The sequence below is a fragment of the Apium graveolens genome, chromosome 6 (assembly GCF_009905375.1).
Source record: "Apium graveolens cultivar Ventura chromosome 6, ASM990537v1, whole genome shotgun sequence".
NCBI classification, from domain to species: Eukaryota; Viridiplantae; Streptophyta; class Magnoliopsida; order Apiales; family Apiaceae; genus Apium; species Apium graveolens.
The window spans coordinates 300,501,012-300,523,369 of record NC_133652.1 but is presented as its reverse complement, the minus strand read 5'-3'; the positions used below and the strand labels follow the sequence as shown (position 1 = coordinate 300,523,369).

At 35.6% G+C, this 22,358-nt stretch overlaps 3 protein-coding genes and 1 long non-coding RNA gene across 5 annotated transcripts; 3 read left to right on the top strand and 1 right to left on the bottom strand.

Moving 5' to 3' along the window:
* Positions 1 to 3,738: 3,738 nt before the first annotated feature.
* Positions 3,739 to 4,494, top strand: LOC141666305 (uncharacterized). Its single transcript, XM_074472294.1, has one exon. The coding sequence runs from the start codon at positions 3,739 to 3,741 to the stop codon at positions 4,492 to 4,494; it is 756 nt and encodes a 251-aa protein (XP_074328395.1).
* A 5,524-nt stretch (positions 4,495 to 10,018) lies between these two features.
* LOC141667381 (L-type lectin-domain containing receptor kinase IX.1-like) lies at positions 10,019 to 12,359 on the bottom strand. Its single transcript, XM_074473842.1, has one exon. It carries the CDS (start codon positions 12,076 to 12,078, stop codon positions 10,225 to 10,227), a length of 1,854 nt encoding a protein of 617 aa, XP_074329943.1. The 5' UTR covers positions 12,079 to 12,359; the 3' UTR covers positions 10,019 to 10,224.
* A 1,875-nt stretch (positions 12,360 to 14,234) lies between these two features.
* Positions 14,235 to 15,143, top strand: LOC141666303 (uncharacterized). The gene has a single exon (XM_074472293.1). The coding sequence runs from the start codon at positions 14,235 to 14,237 to the stop codon at positions 15,141 to 15,143; it is 909 nt and encodes a 302-aa protein (XP_074328394.1).
* Positions 15,144 to 18,657: 3,514 nt separating this feature from the next.
* Positions 18,658 to 20,503, top strand: LOC141668389 (uncharacterized). Of its 2 annotated transcripts, none has more exons than XR_012553047.1 (4): positions 18,658 to 18,903; positions 19,033 to 19,126; positions 19,505 to 19,822; positions 19,905 to 20,503. It is a non-coding gene; the product is annotated as an uncharacterized LOC141668389 (long non-coding RNA). The 2 variants fall into 2 exon arrangements; XR_012553046.1 differs by having other exon boundaries at positions 18,660 to 18,903; positions 19,055 to 19,126.
* Positions 20,504 to 22,358: the final 1,855 nt, after the last annotated feature.

Sequence of the window (22,358 nt, the reverse complement as noted above, 5' to 3'; positions counted from 1 at the left end):
TTGAAGGAGATGGAGCTTGCACTTGGGTTAAGCCTCAATGAAACAAAGTCAAGATATCAGTTGATGCGGCTGTTTTGGAGGATCGTCAGGGAGTAGGTTTCAGAATGGTGGCCAGAGATTGTCGTGGTCATTTTATTGAAGCTAAAGCAATTTTCTATCCGAGCATTATCACTCCCATTATGGCAGAGGCTATGGCTTTCAAGGAAGCCCTCAGCTGGATGGAGATTCGAGATTGGCAAGACGCTACTGTGGAGACTGACTATCTTAGTGTGGTGAAAGCTATGAGAAGCAAAGTAGCTATGCGATCCTACTTTGGGTCGATTATTGAGGAGTGTCGTAGGATACTATTCAGGTTAAACAACGTTAGTTTGTTCTTTGTTAAACGATCTGCTAATATGGTAGCCCATCAAATAGCTCGGGAATCATATTATTTGTCAGGTCATATGATCTATAGGAGTTCTGTTCCTACTTCGATTCAGCACTGTATTTCCATGGATTTGAGTTCGTAATAAAATCTTAGCCTTTTGTCAAAAAAAAAAGATTAAACTTAGAAAATTTCCTAAGACAATGGTTGACTTGAGTGTATTATATTTGTTATCAAATTGCTTACTTTCCTAATTCAAAGATATGTAAAATATATGTTTAGTTATTTTTAGTACGATGACTTGTTTACATGTATTTGTGAAACTTAGTAAAAGTATCCTAAAGTTAACCTTAGAATCCTTATTCTCTACTACTCATATATACAAACAAATATGTCATTCATCCAATGCGTTATTACATTAATATATGACAACCAGAGTGAAAGCAATGTAGTATGTGTAATTTAGAGCATGCCCGTGTATTATACAGCAAGTTACATGTAACGAATATATTTTAAGTTGTAACATTGATTTTATAATGATATTATTTTCATATTTAATGTTAAACATAGAGATTGAATGTTTGTTTTTTGTTAAAAAGTTATTCATCCAAATCAAAAAATTATTTAAAATTTTTATACTTATTTATGCCCCTCCATTTGACATTCCATGTACACACAGCCTTTATATATTCTGCGTCACACTTCACTAACCAGTTACATTGGGTGCTCTCATAAATAATATATATACTGGTGACAAGAACAAATAAAATCTTGTATAAATAAAGTACATTGCCTGCTCTCATAATCTGTGCATCATAAATTTTGATTACGAAATTGTAATTAGTTTTAATTTGTTGGAAATCAAGAAGATGATGGAACGTAATGCTGGTGTAACCAAATCAAAGAAGTCCACTGGATGCTGTGTTTTCATGGTCTTTGCATGATGCTCTGAACAAAGATCTTTACAACGGCAAGGTTTGATTTTCACATTTTAACCTCTCTCAACTTTCAATATATATCTAAAATTTGAATTAACAATACAAGCAATTATATATTGCTGCTTTGACTAAGGCGTGTGTGTTTAACTATCAAGTAATTTATATATTGTAAGTTAGCTTTACATATGTCATGCAAATTAGTTAACATAATTCTGTGCTCTAAATGTATGTCTAATTTTGCAGAGATCATTTGTTTCACTTTGATATGCAATTACTCCCTCGGTCTCTTTTTACTTGTCCATTTTGAAAAAATTGCACTAATTAAGCAAAAAGTTAATTGTAAAGAGTTTTCCTTTATATACCCTGAGGAACAATAAATTTAAGGATAGTTCTTGTGGATTATAGTGAAATTTGTATTGAAAGAAAGAAGAAGATGTGTATGTAGGGACAAATTTTATTTTCAGAACAGACATGTAAAAAGGGAGTATGATCATAAGGATTTAAGACTTTGACGACTTGCATTTGGAGGAAAAGTAATACTATACGCCTGATCGTGATGACATTAAGTTCTGTGATTACATGTTGATAAGATTCCGACCACATTTTCCTCAGAAGAGGATTACCAAAAGTCGTTTATGAATCCTCTTATTGAAGACACGCATGCAGTCTTACTCTCAAATTTTGCGAAGGTGGCTCATGCACCGCTGTTTGAAATATTGAATGTTTTGAAGGTACCTGTGGAATTCAAGCCTCCTGATAATCTGTGCTATAATATTCAGTTAAGGAGGATAGGAATGTTAAGTAACATGTCGTATTAAAATTTTAAGATGGTAGATGAAACCCCGAATATGATCTTATATTGTTTAACACTCTATAATTGACAGCAACTAATATAACAAATACTAATATCAATAACAACAACAAATATTTAAATTAAATAAATGGGGGTGGAAACTTGAAGGGTCCCTCCCGAAACCGAGCTCTGATACCATGTTAAGCAACCAGCCGCACTAAAATCTTAAGGTTGTAGAGTAAAGCCCGACCAAGATTTTATATTATTTAACAAGGAAGAACTAGTAAAAAGAAGAATCTGATGAAGTTCAGGATGATGATATATTGGCTTTAACTGATATAAGACGGAAATATGTAGCTGACTTGAACAGGCCCAATTGTTCTAATACCATTGCTTTAGTTACATTCGAAAGAGATGAACATAGGTCCATGGGAATCTTATGTTCAAATCAAATTATGCATGATAGATAAGTTACCCGGACTCTTGAGTTTTGCTCATACCCGTGTCCATCAGACATGACATGGGTGTGGGTATGGGAGCTGAGTCGGATTTTTCAGATGGAAACCAGACACTTGACGTTAAGAAATCTAGTTTAAATAATTTATAAGGCTTCACAACAACTTAATACTCTTAATTTTAAGGAGGAATGATCTATATTCATGTTATTCTTTTGATACATGTTATAAATATAAATAATTTTGTATATGTTTAGTTTGTGTGGCAGAAAACATGAATTTACAAATGCAATGTATAAAATGTAGGTATAATTTCGCTTGTGTGAAGGTTGTGTTGGAATATTAATTTAATCTAAATATGATTAATTCTGTTTTAATAATAAATCAGCTGTGTATACGTGGTTGTATGCAGTTAGAATAGGTCTTAGTAGTTGAGTCTATCTAGGAGAGTAATGGAGATAAATCAGGTATTTAGTTCCTGGTTTATAGTTGTTAGTTTCTCTTGTTTTAAACATTCAGCATGTATTCATTTTAGTCATCTCTTCAATTATTATCCATTCAGAAATATTAGTCCAGCACGTTTGCTTATTGTGAGTCTATATTACTATATCTACACTTATATCTGGTATCAGAGCTTGATACATACAATATGTCTGTACACTCATGGAAACTAACAAGGGAAAGGGGGGCTCATTTGGTTTAAGTTTTCCGATGCTCAACAAAACGAACTACACAGCATGGTCACTAAAAATGAAGGTTTTCATGCAAGCCCACGGCGTGTGGGATGCTGTAGAACCTAAAGCAACTACAGCAGCTGTCGAGGATAAGGTAGATAAACGTGCAATGGCCATAATCTACCAGGGAATTGCTGAGGACCTGTTGTTGTCAATTGCAAACAAGAAAACCTCAAAGGAGGCGTGGGATGCCATCAAGACAATACATCTGGGTGCAGATAAAATAAAAAAAGCGAAGGTTCAGACTCTTAAATCAGAGTTTGAAGCCCTCACTATGAAGGACACTGAGCAACTTGACGATTTCTGCATGAGGCTGAACGGCTTAGTAGCCAATATACGTACGTTGGGAGAGGAGATTGAAGAAGAATACGTGGTCAAGAAAATTCTGTGAGCTGTACCCACCAGATTCTTACAGATAGCTTCAGCTATTGAGCAGTTCGGGAACCTGAAGCAAATGTCTGTTGAGGAGACAGTGGGCTCTCTTAAGGCCCATGAAGAAAGAGTACGTGGGAAAAATGAGAGCAGTGATCAACAGCTACTTCTCACCGAAGAAGAATGGGTGAAAAGGGAGAATAAGGAAGGCCAACTATTACTCACTCGGGATGAGTGGGTGAAGCGAGCGAACAGAGGTAGCTCACGGGGAAGAGATGTAACAAAGGGAAGAGACTTCTCTAGAGGTGGTCGTGACAGAAATAACATACGCTGTTTTAATTGCAGTGCTTACGGACACTATGCTGCGGAGTGTCGTAAACCCAGGAGAGAAAAGGAGCAAACACATGAGGCAAATTTGGCCTATGTAAATGATGATGAACCCACTCTTTTGCTGGCAGAATGTCATGGTGTCAAGGATGAGATGTTTTTGCTCCATGAAGGAGGAGTAAGTCCAAAATTGAACAAAGCTGGATTCGAAGGACAAAGGGACATAAGTGTGTGGTATCTCGATAATGGGGCTAGTAATCACATGACCGGTTACCGTCACAAGTTCACTAAACTGGATGAAGGAGTGAGAGGTAGAGTCAAGTTTGGAGATGGATCCACAGTTGAAATACATGGGAAAGGATCAATCAATCTTACAAATCAGGATGGCAAGGAATGTACTCTCAAAGAGGTATACTTTATTCCAAGTCTATGCAATAATATAATTTCATTGGGCCAATTGTCTGAAGGTGGTAATAAAGTGATTATTAAGGGAGAATTTTTGTGGATTTAAAATGAGAAAAATACCATGATAATGAAAGTGAAGCGTGCATCAAATAGATTATACAAGGTTTTAACAAAGGATACTAGTGGAATGTGTTTGTTAACAAAAGCAGATGATTTGACCTTGCTTTGGCATGCACGGCTTGGTCATGTGAATTTTAACTCTATGAATCTGATGTCCAAGAATCGAATGGTACATGGTTTGCCCACTTTTACACACCCAAAGGAAGTTTGTAAGGGATGCTTGATGTCTAAACAGGCGAGACACCCGTTTCCCACACAGTCTGTCTTTAGTGCCAAGGAACGGATGGAACTCATCCATGGAGACATCTGTGGCCCTATCTCTCCACCAACACCAGCTGGTAACAAGTATTTTCTATTGTTTGTTGACGATTTTAGTCGTGCAATGTGGGTTTATATGCTCAGGACAAAGGATGAAGCACTGACATATTTTAAGACATTTAAAGTATTAGTGGAAAAGGAATCAAACCAGACTATTAAAGTTCTTCGCACTGATAGAGGAGGAGAATTCTGCTCGAAGGCCTTTGCAAGTTTTTGTAACGATATGGGTATTGCTCGCCACTTTACAGCTCCATACACTCCACAACAGAACGGAGTTGTGGAGCGACGCAACAGAACTGTGGTTGACATGGGGAGGAGTCTACTGAAAGAAAGAAACATGCCTATGTATATGTGGGGAGAAGCAATAAGGCACGCCGTTTATTTGTTAAACCGAGTGCCAACTCGAGCAGTTGAAGGTGCAACGCCTTATGAGTCATGGTCAAAGAAAAAGCCACAGGTGGAGTATCTCAAGGTCTTTGGCTGCATTGCTTATATGAAAGTACCAAGTGTGCATACAACTAAATTGGATGACAGAAGTGTTCGTGTTGTTCATCTTGGACGAGAAGCAGGTACAAAGGCTTACCGTTTGTTCAATCCCGACACTGGGCGTGTGCACATTAGCCGGGACGTCGTGTTCGATGAAGCAAAGGGATGGAATTGGAACAATGCAACTAAAGATGATACACAGGTGTCGACATCGTTCACTGTGGCAGGGGTATTCGGTGAAGAAACTCAGGACGAAGAAATATCGAGTGATCAAGGCACTCCTCGAGTGGAAAATATGGGAGATGAAAACTGGTCAAACAATCATTCTTCTGAATCAGGTGAAGTAGAGTCACCTCAGTCACATACCTCACACACTCCTCAGTCTCGTTACAGCACCACAGAAACTCTAAATGAAGATGCCTATGATGGTAGTGAGTCACCTCATCGTTACAGGCTACTTCAGGACATATACAACGAAACTGAGCAGCAGGAACTGGACGATGACTTAGCTGACGAGTTGTTGTTAGCCGGGATTGATGAACCAGTACATTTCGCAGAAGCAGTAAAAGAAAGTTGCTGGAGACATGCCATGGACTGTGAAATTGAAGCTATAGAGAGAAACAAAACCTGGGAATTGACAAACTTGCCACCTGGTCACAAGTCGATTGCTTTGAAGTGGGTTTACAAAGTAAAAAAGGACACCGATGGGAAGATTTTGAAGCATAAGGCAAGACTCGTCGCCAAGGGATATGTACAGAAATGTGGTATTGATTTCGAACAAGCTTTTGCCCCAGTAACAAGGATGGAAACAGTACGATTACTTCTAGCATTGGCAGCCCAAAATTCTTGGGAAGTTCATCATTTGGACGTTAGATCAGCGTTCTTAAATGGTCAACTATATGAGGAGGTATATGTCCAGCAACCAGAAGGTTATGAGAAGAAAGGGGAAGAGCAAAAGGTCTACAGGTTGTTTAAAGCACTGTACGGGCTTCGACAAGCTCCTCGAGCTTGGTACAATCAACTAAATAAGTGTCTGGAAAAACTTGGGTTTATCAAATGCCCGTTGGAACATGCTGTGTATACTAAAAAGGAGGATGATGAAACTTTGATTATAGGTGTATATGTAGACGACTTGATCATCACAGGCACGAATGTAACCAATATTGTTCAGTTCAAGGCACAGATGAGTAAAGAATTCGAGATGTCAGATCTTGGACAACTGAGTTATTATCTTGGCATTGAAGTAAAACAAGGAGCAGGGCATATCGAGTTAAAACAGACGGCGTACGCTAGAAAAGTGTTGGAGAAGGATGGCTTAACAGAGTGCAACTCAGCCAAGTACCCGATGGAACCAAAGATTCAACTACACAAGGATGAGAAAGGTGAAGCTGTAAATTCTACAGATTTTAAAAGTATGGTGGGTGGTTTGAGGTATTTGGTGTATACGCGCCCTGACATTGCGTATGCAGTAGGCTTGGTGAGTAGATTCATGGAGAGACCTACTGTGTTACATCTGAACGCTGTAAAAAGAATTATGAGGTGCGTGAGAGGGACGTTAAACTATGGACTGGTGTATGCTCGAGGTCGTGGTGACTATATGCTTTCAGGCTTCTCTGATAGTGATCTTGCAGGCGACATTGTGGACATGAAATCAACAGGAGGTATGGTTTTTTATCTTGATGAATCATTGATCACATGGGTATCTCAAAAATAACGATGTGTGGCGTTGTCATCGTGTGAAGCTGAGTTTATGGCAGCCACGGCTGCGGCCTGTCAAGGGATTTGGTTACACAGTTTGTTAAGTCAGATTATGAACATCAAAGCTGGACCAGTTGTGCTTTACATTGATAATAGGTCTGCTATAGACCTTGCTAAAAATCCAGTGTTCCACGGACGTAGTAAACACATAGATATGCGCTACCACTTCATCCGAGAATGTGTAGAGAAAGGTTCCATAGTTATCAGACATGTGAACACAGAGGCACAACGAGCAGATATTCTTACAAAGCCCATGTCAATTGTTAAGTTTGAAAGGATGCGCCAGCTGCTGGGAGTCAAGGACCTTAATCAATTTTAGATTAAGGGGGAGTTTGTTGGAATATTAATTTAATCTAAATATGATTAATTCTGTTTTAATAATAAATCAACTGTTTATACGTGGTTGTATGCAGTTAAATAGGTCTTAGTAGTTGAGTCTATCTAGGAGAGTAATGGAGATAAATCAGGTATTTAGTTCCTGGTTTATAGTTGTTAGTTTCTCTTGTTTTAAACATTCAGCATGTATTCATTTTAGTCATCTCTTCAATTATTATCCATTCAGAAATATTAGTCAAGCACGTTTGCTTATTGTGAGTCTATATTACTATATCTACACTTATAGGTTGTATGTTGAATCTCCACATATGTGTCCAATTTTGGATCCATATCCACGAATCCTAATTTTTAAAAAACTAAGAGTCTAATACTTGGATCAATGCCAATATTCGACACCTGTACGTGCGTCCGGGTAACTTAGCCTCGTAATATGAACTGGCAAAAATTTAGCAAAGGACAGAAGCTATTTGCCATTAAAGTCATGAATTTGAAGACAAATATTCGTGTATGGAATGTATTGCATTGGGAAGGCGAAGGCGTGAACACTAATATCATTCAGAACCTTCTGCAAACTGATGCTTCAGTAAGAATTTATCTTCGTTTCTAAATTGTTAATCAATACATGTTCTGGTGTTGCTTACTTTGGCTGATTGTTTTCCAAATGTATTCAGGCTGGATTCTGGCGTTCCATGTGTTTTTTCGAGGAAACAAATAGTTCTCTATTAGCAAAATTTAGGGGAACTATTGGCCTTTTTATTCTGGATGACTTTCAAGAAGCTGCTGGGGCAAATTGCATAGCTAGAAGTGCATGTTACCATCATCATTCTGTCAAATTGCTATGGGGACCTCCAGGAACTGGGAAGAACAATACTTTGGCTTCCTTGCTTTTCGTGATTATAAAAATGAGGTGCCGAACATTGACATGTGCCCAATGTAGCAGTTGTCGGTGTTACAAGACGGCTTTTGGACTTGGTGAAGAGAGCTTCAGAGTATGATACTTAGGGATTTGGAGACGAAGTTGTTTATGGTAATGCGGAGAAAATGAAGATTGACTACCATAAAGATCTTCTTGACATATTTCTTACATCCAGAATTTCAGGTTTTTTGAGCCTTTTGTCTCCTCGTTCTGAGTGGAGAATTAGTGTTGCGTCCATAATATACCTTCTTGAGGATTCTAAACAGCAGTAATAGATTTATATTAAAAGCCTTGAAACATGTGGTAAGTCTGTAAAATTGGAAAACATTGTCAAGAGTATCTGGCTTTCGTTAAGCAAAAACTTACCTGATTGTGAGGAAAAAGAAGAAGATAAAAAAGCCGACAGGTAAGTCTGTCCTGTAACGAAGAAATCTACCCTGCAGCTATTGTCCACAAATTTTACAAAAACAAATAGAGTAATTGCTTATTGTTTCCCCCAGGGATACAGTTCTTCCCATGACGTGGCCCGTGCAATCAAATGTGGCAACTAGAGCAAACATTGGCAGCTCTGATCAGAGCCAGTCCATAACTAGTCAAGTTGCGGAACTAAGTCTAGGCAACGATGAAGCAAATTCCACTAGTAGTAGGTGAGCTATGGGTACTTGTTCTAATCATCATTATAATATAAAATTTATTATAATGTTTAACAGCCTAACATTGATTTGCAGCTTCGATCCAAGTGATTCGACGTATTACAAGGAAAGTAGTTGCACCCAGTCTTAGCAGTACTGACAGAAAAAACCAAGTTTCAATTAACTATTCTGTAGGAAAAAAGGATTAATTCGACATCGCCTCTGATAATAGTAGTCAATGTGATAGTTATTTTTCGAACAGAAGGATGATAATTTAACTACCTAGCATTGTTGCATTCTGATGCAGATGAAAGGGAGCAGGATGATAATATTGTATCAGTGGATGTTTCTGGTCATCTAATAACTCTTCTGGAATTGAATATTTTCTCAGGGTCCAAATATGTATGAAGTGTTTAGATTCTAATGCCGTTTCATTAACAAAACATATATTAATTTGCATAATGCTTTGTTTATACTATTGTTATTTGGAAAGTTTGTTTTCCATCTTCCAAGAACCTTTGTGCTGATATTTGCAGTGACATAGTGCTTAATGACTAGAAACAGTGACATAGCTAGCTTGCCGGCAGAAGGAAAATTTTATTACACATAAGTCATCGTCAAAGTTTAAGTATTAGTTCAACTTCAACCAATTTGGAGGATTAATCAGATTTGGCTAGAATCAAAATTTGATTTAATCAGAACGACTGATTTTTCTAATTCATGTATTCTCATGTCAATGTGGACTAAACAAACTATAATTAGAGAAGAAATAATGTAATGAAGTAATCAATTACTGACAAACCTCTAAGAATTAAGACAAGTGCAGAAACTTCAATTTCTTTCTTCTGTGCCATGACCTTTATCTTTTTGAAGTAACCAATCCGTCTAAAATCTTAAGGTGGTAAAAGAATAGAAGAGCTCAACCAGGGATCAAACTCCTGACATTCCGCAAAGGGAATAGAAGAGCTCAACCACTGCACCAACACTTCGTTGACAATCCTCTTCAACACTAATGTGATAATCATAAGTAATTACTAAATGAATTACAAACAAAATGAATCGAATATAGGTCAAGATACTGCACGTCAACAAATTAATGTGACTTAATGGGTACAACTACTAGGAAATGATCGAGTAGGGCTGTGGCTATGAGTTCTATGATTTTGACTATATGTTGTTGCGTAAATGGTAAATAAATTCATTTCATCAAACTTCGTAGAAAAAGAAATTAGCATAAAAATTAAATTAGGATTAACATGTTAATCGTAAATCACACGTATCCAGTATTAGATAGAAGTGCTGCAGATGCAGAAGCTGAAGAACCAGTATTGTTACTAGAGCCTGAAGATTGAGTTTGGCTGCTCTGAGTAGTGGCCACATCGTATCGTAAAGACCCAGAAGAAAAGTTTATTGGTGTAGAATAGGTTGCCACAGGCATCTTGGGCGGAAGATTAGGGAATGGAGAATCAAGAGTAAGAACATTTATTGCTTGCCTAATCGAAGGCCGGATGGTACTATCTGGGTGTGCACACCAGAGCCCGACGATCATCAATCGTTTCATTTCCTCCTCATCGTAATCCCTGGAGAGTTTTGGGTCTGCTGCATCAAGTATTTGTTCCACTCCATAAAGGTCCCAAACCCACTTTACCAATTCTCTCCGGTTTTCTTCAAGGATGGGGTCTATAGGTTTTCGACCACATGATATTTCCAATGCTACAACTCCAAAGCTGAAAACATCTGATTCCCTGCTAGCTTGGCCGGTGAGAAAACATTCAGGAGCCATGTAGCCTCGTGTTCCAGCAATAATAGTTGTTTGTGCACCCTTGTCATGGTCAACAAATCTTGCCAATCCGAAATCACCTAGCTTAGTGTTAAAGTTTGAATCTAACATGACATTGCTTGATTTAATATCTCTATGCACCACACATTGTTCCCATTCTTCGTGTAGATAAAGCAACACCGATGCCAGGCCTTGAGCAATTTTGTACCTTACTCTCCATGACAGCAAGCTCTGTCCCTTGAAAAGATGGGAATCCAAACTACCATTTTGCATGTACTCATAAACAAGTATAAGATTTCTTTGTTCATGGCACCAACCAATAAGCTGCACCAAATTTTTATGTCTCAGACGACTGATGATCTTCACTTCAGATGCATACTCCTTTATTCCTTGACTAGAATCTCCTGAAATTCTCTTGACAGCAACATAACAATTCAATTCTTTCGAGAAACCCCTGTAAACTCCCCCGAATCCTCCTTCTCCAAGCTTCTCTTGTTGTGAAAAGTTATTTGTTGCCTGAGCAAGAGCATTATATGAAAACCTTTTAGGTCCAGTTCCTTTCTCAAAATCACCATCCATGGAATCATCCTCAACAAGAATATCATCTTCAGTCTGCTCTCTCTTTTTCTTCCATATGTACATGCCCAAAGCAGAGGAACAAAGAAAAACAGATCCCCCAACTGCCAATCCAACCACTAGACCTGTCTTATTATTCTTTGTTGTAGAGGGGCTTGACCCTTCTACTCCGGGATCACTTACATCTATATTGGACTCCAGGCTTGAGTAAAATCGCCAAGAACTGATTCTATGAATAGCTACTCGGTATCCAGCTGCAGCTGAAAAGCCAAAAGTGACCCACTCTGGCAAATGATCCCTTAAATCAACTACAAAGTGGAGACTTTGATTCATCGTATTAGTACCATTTGTACGGAAGATCACACTAAGATTTTTTGAACTAGAAACATAACTTATCCAAGCTTCATTTGTCCACCCATTCACAATACTGGAGCTACTATTTAACCAAGACATAGTAACCTCGGACTTTAAAGAGTTAATAACAACACCTACATGCTCAATATTACTATTTTGGGGGTCCCAACTGTTATTGAAAATATCAAATTCAACAGCAACAAATTTATTGTCCGGCTTGTCAGAAGGATGATCATCGGCAAAAAGCCCTAATCCTGCACCATTTGTTGCTTTTTCGGGGGCCTTGGAACCATTTGGAGCTAGAAAGAACGCGATCCCATCACCATAACTTGTTCCACCTTGCGAATCAATCACAAAAGTAAAATGCGTACTGAAGTCTGTAAGATTTTTCGAGGGCCTGTCCCAGAGAAGCATAGGCTGGTTATAGATAGCCCGTCCTATGCTTCCACCAGTTGATTCACCAGTTATGCTTCCAGTTATGTTACGAACTAAAGCTGCTGATGCTAAAATTTAAAGTAGCACCGAAATGGATGGTACATAAGAAGATCAGAGATCTTATGGTGTTACAGGGACTGTAAACCATGGCTTAAAATGAAATATGAACTTCAACTACCAAATATCTTTAAACTTCATCTTATAAATACTAAAGGCGTCAATATATCCTACCTGCATAGTTAAACACATCTTGACTTGTACCATTCCCTGTCATTGAAAATGTCTTAGACAAAATGCCGTCTTCATGTTATTTAAACGAAAATAGGTAAGATTTGCCGTCTTCATGTTATTTAAACGAAGATAGAAAAAATGCATAACTTATTATTTAAAAGGACTTTTTTGAAAAATATCCAAGATTAAAAACATTTTTGCAAAAATATTGTCACTCTTTCAAAAAAATTTCAAAAATACTTTTTAATTTGCAAAAATACTATTTTTTAAAAACAATTACAAAAATACGGTTTTTTGGCAACTGGAATCAATTGCATACAACCTTTCACGAGTTTGTGCAACTACATGCAAACTAAAATCAACCAAAAAAACTTTATTTAACTAGTTGCATATCTATTTAAAAACAATCAGTAAAACCGCAAAAAAAATTAGAAAAATTAGTATTTTTGATAAATTCTCTATTTAAAATTAAGTTTTTCCAAAATAACTATTTTATTAAAAATGTGGCAAATCTCATATATTTTAAAATTAAAACATAAGAAAATCTATTGTTCAACAAAACAATTAGTTTGCCGAATATTTATATTTGCTTTGCTCAACATACATGTTCTATTTGTTTAAGATTACTTATACAACTCCATTACACATATTATACATGTGCCTAATTATTTTTATTTTTAAATTATTAAAATCTATAAGATCTGGATCATTAGACTGGATTGTAATGGATAGTCAGGATGTTGGACTTCGCACAAAAAAAAGGAGAACTACATGGAACTTTGAATAATATACAAGTATAAACTGGTAAATCAGACTGTTAGTATATGAAAAAAGGATCCAATGACAAGGGCAGATAATTGTTAAGGTTAAGATGTTCATCGTTAACTGAAGAACCAGTATCTTTACTATAGCAGACTGAGATTGGCTGCTGTGAGTAGTGCCCGTATCATATCGTAAAGACTGAGAAGATACCTCTGATATAGAATTGGTTGCTACTGTCATTATCTTCGGTTAAAGATTAGTCAATAAAGAATCAAGAGTAAGAATATATATCCGTTGCATTGCCTAATAGAAGGCTGAAGGGTCCTATTAGTTTGGGGCCAATACGTTTTTAAAAGTTGGCCCAAAATAGCACTCGGAGATGCTATATCGTGTAGCGTAAATAAAAAGTAGATCTCAATATGGAATAGCAATGCAATAATTGAAATAATTGTGATATAATGCTTGTTCAAATATTGAAGGACCAGTAGCACAGCTTGTATCCTTTTTAAATTTTAACCCCCTTTTTTAACCCCGTATAGGCGTATACTATTTCATTCTAACAAACTGATGACAAAGACCATAATGCCCCTGATCCTACCAATTCGACACTAGACAGTACGGTCTACGGAGACCCATCGGTGCACATTAACACAGTTAAAGACAAAGACATTACCAGGAAGAAATTACAACTGACTTTATTCAAATGTAAATAACCTAGACAGTGTTAAAAATAAAATATAATTTTGACTTAAAATAATAGAAGTGTATGGACTATTCTAGATTATTCTTGATTTTGTCTAAACTCTAGAACTATCCATAAAGTGTTCTAGTAGTGTGTTTTTTCATGTGTAGTATTTAAGCAAGAGTCTTTTGAACTCTAGCAATTAAGTAAGTGTCTAAATTTTTTCATGGAGTCCTATATAAAGCCTTGTACCAAATCATTTATGATCAAGTCATTTTTCAAACATTATAGTTTATATAAAATATCTCTTTTCCTAAATATCTTGAGTTGTGTGAGTTTGAGTGAGATCCTTTCTTCCAACAAAGTGGTATCAGAGCCAAATGTTCTATTTGTCTTCAAAGAAGACTTGTGTTTGTTAAAGAAGAAGGAGATCATGGCAAATGGAATGTCTCAATGACAAATGCCAAAATTCACCAAAGACAATTACGAGAATTGGTGCATTCGTATGAAGGCGATCCTTGGAGCAAATGATGTGTGGGAACTTATGGAGAGAGGATTAATGGTGCCTGAAGATGAAGCAAATTTGAATCAAGTTCAAAAAGATCAACTACAAGCCCAAAGAAAGAAGGACCAGAAGGCGATTATGATCATTCATCAATGTTTGGATGATTTTATGCTACAAAAGGTGGCTTCCGCAATAACATCAAAGAAAGTTTGGGATATTCTAAATTTTTCTTTTAGTGCAGATGCAAAAGTGAAGAAAGTTTGGTTACAAACACTTCGTGGCGAGTTTGAGGCTTTGCGAATGAAAGAATCCGAATCAATCTTAGATTATTTTTCAAGTGTCTTGACCATTGTCAACCAAATGAAAAGTAATGGAGTAGAGGTAAGTGATGTTCGTGTTATTGAAAAAAATCATCGTTCATTTGTCTCTAAATTTGATTATAAAGTCGTGGCAATTGAGGAGGCTAAAGATATAGATGAAATGAGTATTGATGAGCTTATGGGATCATTACAAGCCCATGAAGAAAAAATGTTAAAAAGGAATGAACCAATTGAACAAGCCTTGCAAGCAAAATTATCTTTCAAAAATAATGATGGAAGATACACATGTGAAAGAGGTCGTGACCAAGGACGTGGAAGAGGCTTCTTACATGGACCAGGAAGAGAAATGGCCAACAAAGAGAGGAAAATCAAAAGGATTAAAGAGTATGCGAGACAAGAAATTCAAGAGGCCGTGAAAGAGGAAGATTTATTTCAAGGTATGACATATCAAATGTCAAGTGTTATAATTGTCAAAAATTTGGTCATTATGCTTCTGAATGCCGCACTTCAAGAAATCAAGTTGAGGAGAAAGTTAATCTTGTAGAAGACAAATGAAATTAACCCACTTTACTTTTAGCACAAAAAGGAGAAGAAAATTATGGAGACAATCTATGGTATCTTGATAGTGGGCAAGCTATCATATGTGTGGAAATAAAAACTTGTTCGTGGATCTCGATGAAAATGTAAATGGCAAAGTCACTTTTGGAGACTCTTCGGGAGTGCCCATCAAAGAAGATGTAACATCTTAATTCGCTTGAAAAATGGAGATCATGATTTTATTTCAAGTGTTTAGTATGTACCTAGTATGAAAAATAATATCTTAAGTTTGGGCCAACTAATGGAGAAAGGCTACACCATCACCACGAAAGATGGATTTCTTAACTTGAGAGACTCTTGTGAGAATTTAATTTCTGAGGTGCCTATGACCAAGAATCGTATGTTTATTTTCAAAATTGAAAATGATGGTCCAAAATGTTTAAAGGCTTGTGTTGGAGATTCTTCTTGGCTTTGACATCTTAGGCTTGGACACTTAAATTTTGAAGGATTAAACTCACTATCTAAGAAGCACATGGTGATTGGTTTGCCTCATCAATCATCCAAATCAAATTTGTGAAGGATGCCTATTCAGAAAGCAATCAAGAAGGAGTTTTCCAAAGTAATCTATGACAAGAACAAAGGAGCCGCTTGAACTTATTCACTCAGATGTATGTGGGCCTTTTAATCCTCCATCTTTTAGCAAAAATTATTATTTTTTATTATTTGTTGATGATTTTGGCCGCAAGATATGGGTGTACTTTCTCAAAGAGAAGTCTCAAGTTTTTGAATGCTTTAAAAAATTCAAAGCGCAAGTTGAAAAGGAAAGCAAATATGAAATAAAAGTAATTCGTTCGGATCGAGGAGGCGAATTCAATTCAAATGAGTACTTAAAATTTTGTGAAGATCATGGAATAAGAAGACCCGCAATGGTGCCAAGATCACCTCAATAAAATGGAGTAGCTGAAAGAAAAAATAGAAGCAGTCTTAACATGGCTCGATACATGCTAAAAAGAAAAAATATGCCTAAGGAGTTTTGGGCCGAAGCAGTTTACTTGTCAAATCGATGTCCAACAAGAAATGTCAAAGACATGACTCCACAACAAGCATGAAAAGGAAAAAGACCATCTATTACTCATTTACGGGTTTCTGGAAGCGTAGCTTATGCACATGTCGATGATGAGCTACGAACAAAGTTGGATTACAAAAGTGAGAAGTATGTCTTTCAATACACCATATCTGGCCTGTAGGAACATTTTTTTTGGTGTTACAAAAAAAATTGTTACCATAAATCACTAAAATTTGGTCTAAGATAACAGTTTTTATTTGTGTTACAATAGAGGATACTAGATGTTACCATAGATATGATAAAATTACTTTTGTAACACGAAATATAGTGTTAGAATTGATATTACAATTAATGTTAGCATAGGACTGAATATTTAGGCGGGATTATAATACCGGACCAAATTTTAACCAAATTTTAGACAGCCCAAAGAGAATATTTGTCCCGCTCAGTTTTACACTCCCAAATATACACTCTCAAACATACATACACTCACAAATAAATCAATCGAGTTCAGAGCTTGGAAATTAGGGTTCTAGTAATTCATCTTCTTGTTTTGATGCTTATTGCCGAAGAAAAGTGCCTCGTTGTCATTGGCTTCGGTCACGATTGGGATGAAACTTGTATGGAAGTACTTCTATTTAAACCCTAATTTTACTTTCAACTTTTATTATCTCTATATTCTTGTTTTTTATTATTTATTCAATTGATTGCTAGTAAGGTTGTTTATGATATTCAATTCACATAAAAAACCCTAATTGTCTTTTTAATTATTGAATTTATCGAAGAGGGGACGAGGGGCTTATTATCTGAATTTACTTGATTGTTTGATTATTATGAAAAATGTTTAGTTCAAATATAACAACAACAATGAATTGGTTGTTTGATTATTATTGTTTGATTTTTCCACCCCTATATATACTCTCTGAATTCGAATAGCCTGATTCAATCAGATACAACATCAATGGGGTTGGGGCGAAAGAGAGGCGCTCAAGATGCTGCTTTCTGGAACGACGTGCCCAAGAGATCTAAGTCTACTTCGTTTCTCTCCCCCTTTCACACACACAATGCCGTTAAGTTTATCTAATTTATGTTACTTTTATTAACTGATTTCTGTTACAAATATGGTACTTTTTGTTTATTTTTACTGCTTATTTTGTTCAGTGCCACTGTTTTTATTGTTTAGATTTGTTGTCAATACCTGTGTACCTTAGTTCCATAGTTATTAAAGATCAATTCTATGCTTTACTCTGTTTGTCTTGTTTCGTGTTTCGTATTTGTTGTTTAGTATAATCATACCTGTACAAGCTCTGAGTTTATTTACCTTTCTATAATTATACATATTTGTTGTTTAGTATAATGTGAATTTTCCCTCCTTGGTAGAATGTGAGATAACTAGATGAGATCTTGTATTTGTATAATGAAGGGATTACACTTTGACAACAATCTTGTTAGGTTAACTATTTTGTAGAATTAGTCAAATAATTGATGTTATGCATCTAGGATTAGGAATTATCTGGGTGTTAGTCTTGATGCATCGAGAGAATGCATTATATTTTTATACTACATTCTTAGTAATGGTATTCTGTTTCATCTCACTGCTCTTGTATTTGTGTTCCATTCAAGTTCATAAACTATGATGTGTCATTTGTGTGTCTACCTTGTGATAAGAAGATTATGCTATGTCTCTCAGTGTGCTTAGCCATGTATTAACTATGCGCGGATCCCATTTTCACATCAAGGATCAAGGTGTTCAGGTAGAACAGAACATCCCTGATAATTTAATGCTTGAATGTACATGCTAGTGGATAAAAATGATGTAGCTAAATATAGTGAAACAAAGATGGTTATATGGTATGTCATTGTGGACAAGTATATAATTGATGATAGATAAAGGTGGACATTGGTCAATACAGATATATGGGTTTTATTACGTTTTCACCCTCTTGAACAAGTATAAATAGAGCAGCTCACTTCTGGTTTATTCATTGCAGCCATTTCTCCATATTATCTGTGAAGGACTGAAATTGTATTTGTGGATTGTAACAATTGATATTGTTTAGTAATAATGGGATATAAATCTGGTTAATAGAAATGGAAATGAGATTCTAATATATCTTTGTTGTAATTTACTTGTACAATCTTTTTTCATTTTTGTTAATGGGGTTAAAATCTTATCAAACAAATGGTCCATAGGTTTTTCTAAAGGTTTATGTGGTTTGGAATTACTAAAGCTGGTATGATTGGTTTGTCCCAATATGATTACAACCTAAGCTTTTTCAGGAAAATATTTTTATTGTTATATTATGACTGATCGTTTGATGTTACTTCCTTGCTGTGCAGGATATTACAGCCGAAGAATATTAAGAATATAACCATAAAAACAATGAATTAACAAAAAATTCCATAATTTACTAATAATGATTTTTTAAGGAGTGAACCTCTAAGAGCCCATCTTTTGGGGTTAACTTACAACATTTTTTTCGATGTTAAAATGTTCCTCTGTTTTTTTCCTGTAGTTCACTTATTTTTCATTTTCTCTGGTCCACTGCTAGAATAAGCTACTCACAAGCACATGGACAAAGATTCTGAAGATTTTTTAAATTTTTTATTTGTATTCATTAAAAGTTCAGTTTTTGCTTCTATGGATCTTAACACGGCCAACCACATATACTTTGCTTCATTTGTCATAGGAATCTGCAAGGTACATCTATCGAGTGTCCTATTCCTTCAAATATCTCTATATTGAAAAACCTACCCGAGTTGTAAGCGCAATCAAACCAGTTTATCATTACAAGTAATTACATCTGTGTTTCTGAACATATGAAGTCAGGTACTATGATTTTTCTCTGCAGAAGGATATCTGATTTGAATGGATCTGTTTTGAGCTTCCCTAATCTGTGAAATATGACAGATATGAAATACTTGTGAGTTGATCATGATTTATACTATGTACAAATGCAACATGTCTTTGGTTGATGTTTTTGTCGATGTAACAGTCTATTTTTCAATTTGTGTCTTGTAGGATATTGAGGAATTGCTTAATTAAATATTCAATTCCCGCATATATTGCAGAGATGAAAAGATTAAATACCTTGTAAATCAATCGTTGCAGCTTTTTTATCATTTTAATTCCAGTTAATTTGATATATTCTTTTAAGCTATGTCGATTCTAAAGGGATATAATTGTAAATTTTCCAATCAGGACTCTTACACTGGATGCATAAAGTTGATTACAAAATAGAGAGTATGCCATTGTGAAAATATATACTTCATTGTGGTCATACAAACTTTTTTCTTTACAGAGATTTGTGCTTTAACAGGTTGTTTGGACGAATCCAGATTCAATTCAGCCTTTAAAGTCCATCCTGAACTTTTTGTATGTATCTATACTTAACTTTGTAACTTGCTAATCTATAAATCAATACCTACAAGTCCCCCATCAGTCAGAATTATATATCCATCAATTTTCTCTACTATTTTCTTTTAACATGTGCATGTTCTCTTTGTTACTTCTTTGCTTCAATGAATTCTGTGACAAGCATTTTTTATTAGAGGTATCTGAATAACAACTTACTGAGTGGGACCATTCCAGGCTGGATTTCTAACAGCAAAAATAATTTGTCAGTACAGTTTCTAGCTTTGTTTTCTATTTTACCAATATTAGTGTCTTACTTATTGATCCCCTCTTCTCATTCACTGCAGTGATGTATCGTACAATAATTTTACACAACTAGCATCTCAATATGGATGCCAGGCCTCTAGAGTGTAAGCCTATACATGTTATGTTACTTTGTTTCATTCATGATTATATAAGTTATATACCATTTTTTTGTATTGCGGGAATTTAGTTGATAGTCATTCATATTCAACCAGCGATTCGTAAGTTTCCAATTAGCATAACATGTATTACTTTTTCTAGTCATTCATATTCACCGGCAGCATGTATGGATGATATGCACAACATAACTATGCTAGAATTATACATTGTGCTCTACTTGTGCTGATTCTTGATTTCCGAATCAAATGCTGTGTAGTGCTGATTTTGGTCTGGCTTTTTTTTTTGCAGGAATTTCCCGAGAGCAGTTGTATTTTTGTGGTATTTTATTTTCTTCTGTTCAAATTTAAGTGGATTAGGGAAGGCTTTTTCTTCTGGTTGCTGTTGGGCCATATGGGTCAGGGATGTCTTTGGGCTCTTTTTTTTGGAGATGCTGGGCTGGTGTTTGTTTTTAGATTGCTAGGGAGCTTTTTGATTAAGTCTTTTAGCTTTGCCTTTCTTATTTTAAGTTAGTTTTGATTTTTGATGTAATTTATTTTTGTTTTTTCCTTTTTCTCTTTGTTTTTTAGAGCATGTTCTAAGAGAAATTTTGAGAAGTGACTCGTGTAAATTCTTTCTCTTTTATATATTTTACGAGGCTTAGACCTCATTTACCTAAAAAAATACCAAAGTGTTAAAAAAATGTTACAATAAGATGTAAAAATGTTACCAAAAGATTGAATTAAATGTTACATGTTAGTCCCTTAATAATATGACAAGAATTACGGAAGGGGGGTTAAATGGAATTCTTGAAACTTTTTCTTGAAATAAAATGTTCTAACTAAAATATAAATATAAGTGTATTGATTAGCACAATGCGGGATAAAAACTTAAGTGAATCAAAACACAAATAATTAAAAACAAAAGTTTTTAAAAACTTTCTGGTGGATTTGAATGATTCCACCAGAGTTATATATTATATATCGAGAGAACCCTGTGTGCAAAAATCCTCACAGCTGCTTACAACAACTGAACTTCTAAGACTGCAGAAATATGCTAAGAATCCTGCTTACAAATGTTTCTCTGCTTTCTTGCTTAGATCGACAGTGTCTTAGTTGCTACTACTTGGTTTATATATCACCAAGATTACAAAGTAATAAGACAAGATAATAAAACAAAAACTATCTAGTCTATTACAATGCTACTTCATTACTCTATTCCAGCATCTCTGAATATCTTCTTAATAGCATGTAAATGACAATGCTTCTTTGTTCTCAAAAACCCTGTTGAATAGGATACCACATTCCATTTGCATCCACTCGACGCATGTGACTATGTTGTCACAGTCAACAGATATTTGAATTCTTTATCCGTCGGGTTCATGATCATCCGTCGAGTTATTGATCATTCATCGGGTTGTCTATTTGATCATCCGTCGACTTCATTGTAGGTTATCCGTTGGGTAGCAAACTGACACTTGACTTCATTTCATTTATGCAGAATTACAAGACATCATCTATGTACAATTAATCAACCTATTCTGCATATCTCACTACACCATAAAATGCCTACTGTAACACCAACAAAATGTTGCATTAGGGGGTAAATATGTTGTTCTTGCCCCACTTTTAAGCTAAGGTAACATTTTCTTAAAGATAGGTTTTTCCATGTTGCCTTAGGGATCTAAGGTAACATCTTTGGTGCCTAAGGCAACATCGTCTTTTAACTTGTTTATATGTTGCCTTAGCTTGCTAATGCAACAGAAAGAGAGATCAGTTGTAACTTATTTTTTATGTTACCTTAGAGTTCTAAAATGTTTTTAAAAAAGTGGGACCCATATTGGGGATCACGGGGGGCCCACCGTAACACTTTATAAAGATATTGTAACACTTTTCCAAAAAAAATTAAAAATTTCTATTAGAATGTATATAATCCCAAAATAACAATTCATTACCACAATAATTCCATTTACACAAATCAAAAATACGCTCATCCAAAATCTAAACAGGTTACCAACTGCTAAAGATTATAAAATTTAAAAAAGAAAGAATGTAAACTATAAAAAAAAAAGTAATACTACAAGCCACTACTCTCAGACTTCTGCTTGGATTTGCTTCACTTTCTCCTCGACTTCAAGATCAAGGAATGTCATAATTTGTCCAAGTACACAAAGAAGCTTTCTCTTATTCTTCCATTAGAGGTTAGGTCAGTAACACCTGTTTTATGAACTCGTTGGGCTGCTGGAGTGAAATTATTATGCACTGGAGTATTAGGGATAAACTTTGCATAAAAACCAATCCCTATACAGGTGTACTTAGAAATCACCGAGTTCTGCACACTACTTTGGCTATCTAGAAGTGGAACATAAAAAATATGTAATAAGAAAAAAGGAGCAGCTGATA

Bases quoted from the DNA above. Each gene is read 5' to 3' on its own strand.
- LOC141666305 (XM_074472294.1), top strand. From the start codon at position 3,739: ATGTCTGTTGAGGAGACAGTGGGCTCTCTTAAGGCCCATGAAGAAAGA.
- LOC141667381 (XM_074473842.1), bottom strand. From the start codon at position 12,078: ATGCTTCTCTGGGACAGGCCCTCGAAAAATCTTACAGACTTCAGTACG.
- LOC141666303 (XM_074472293.1), top strand. From the start codon at position 14,235: ATGCCAAAATTCACCAAAGACAATTACGAGAATTGGTGCATTCGTATG.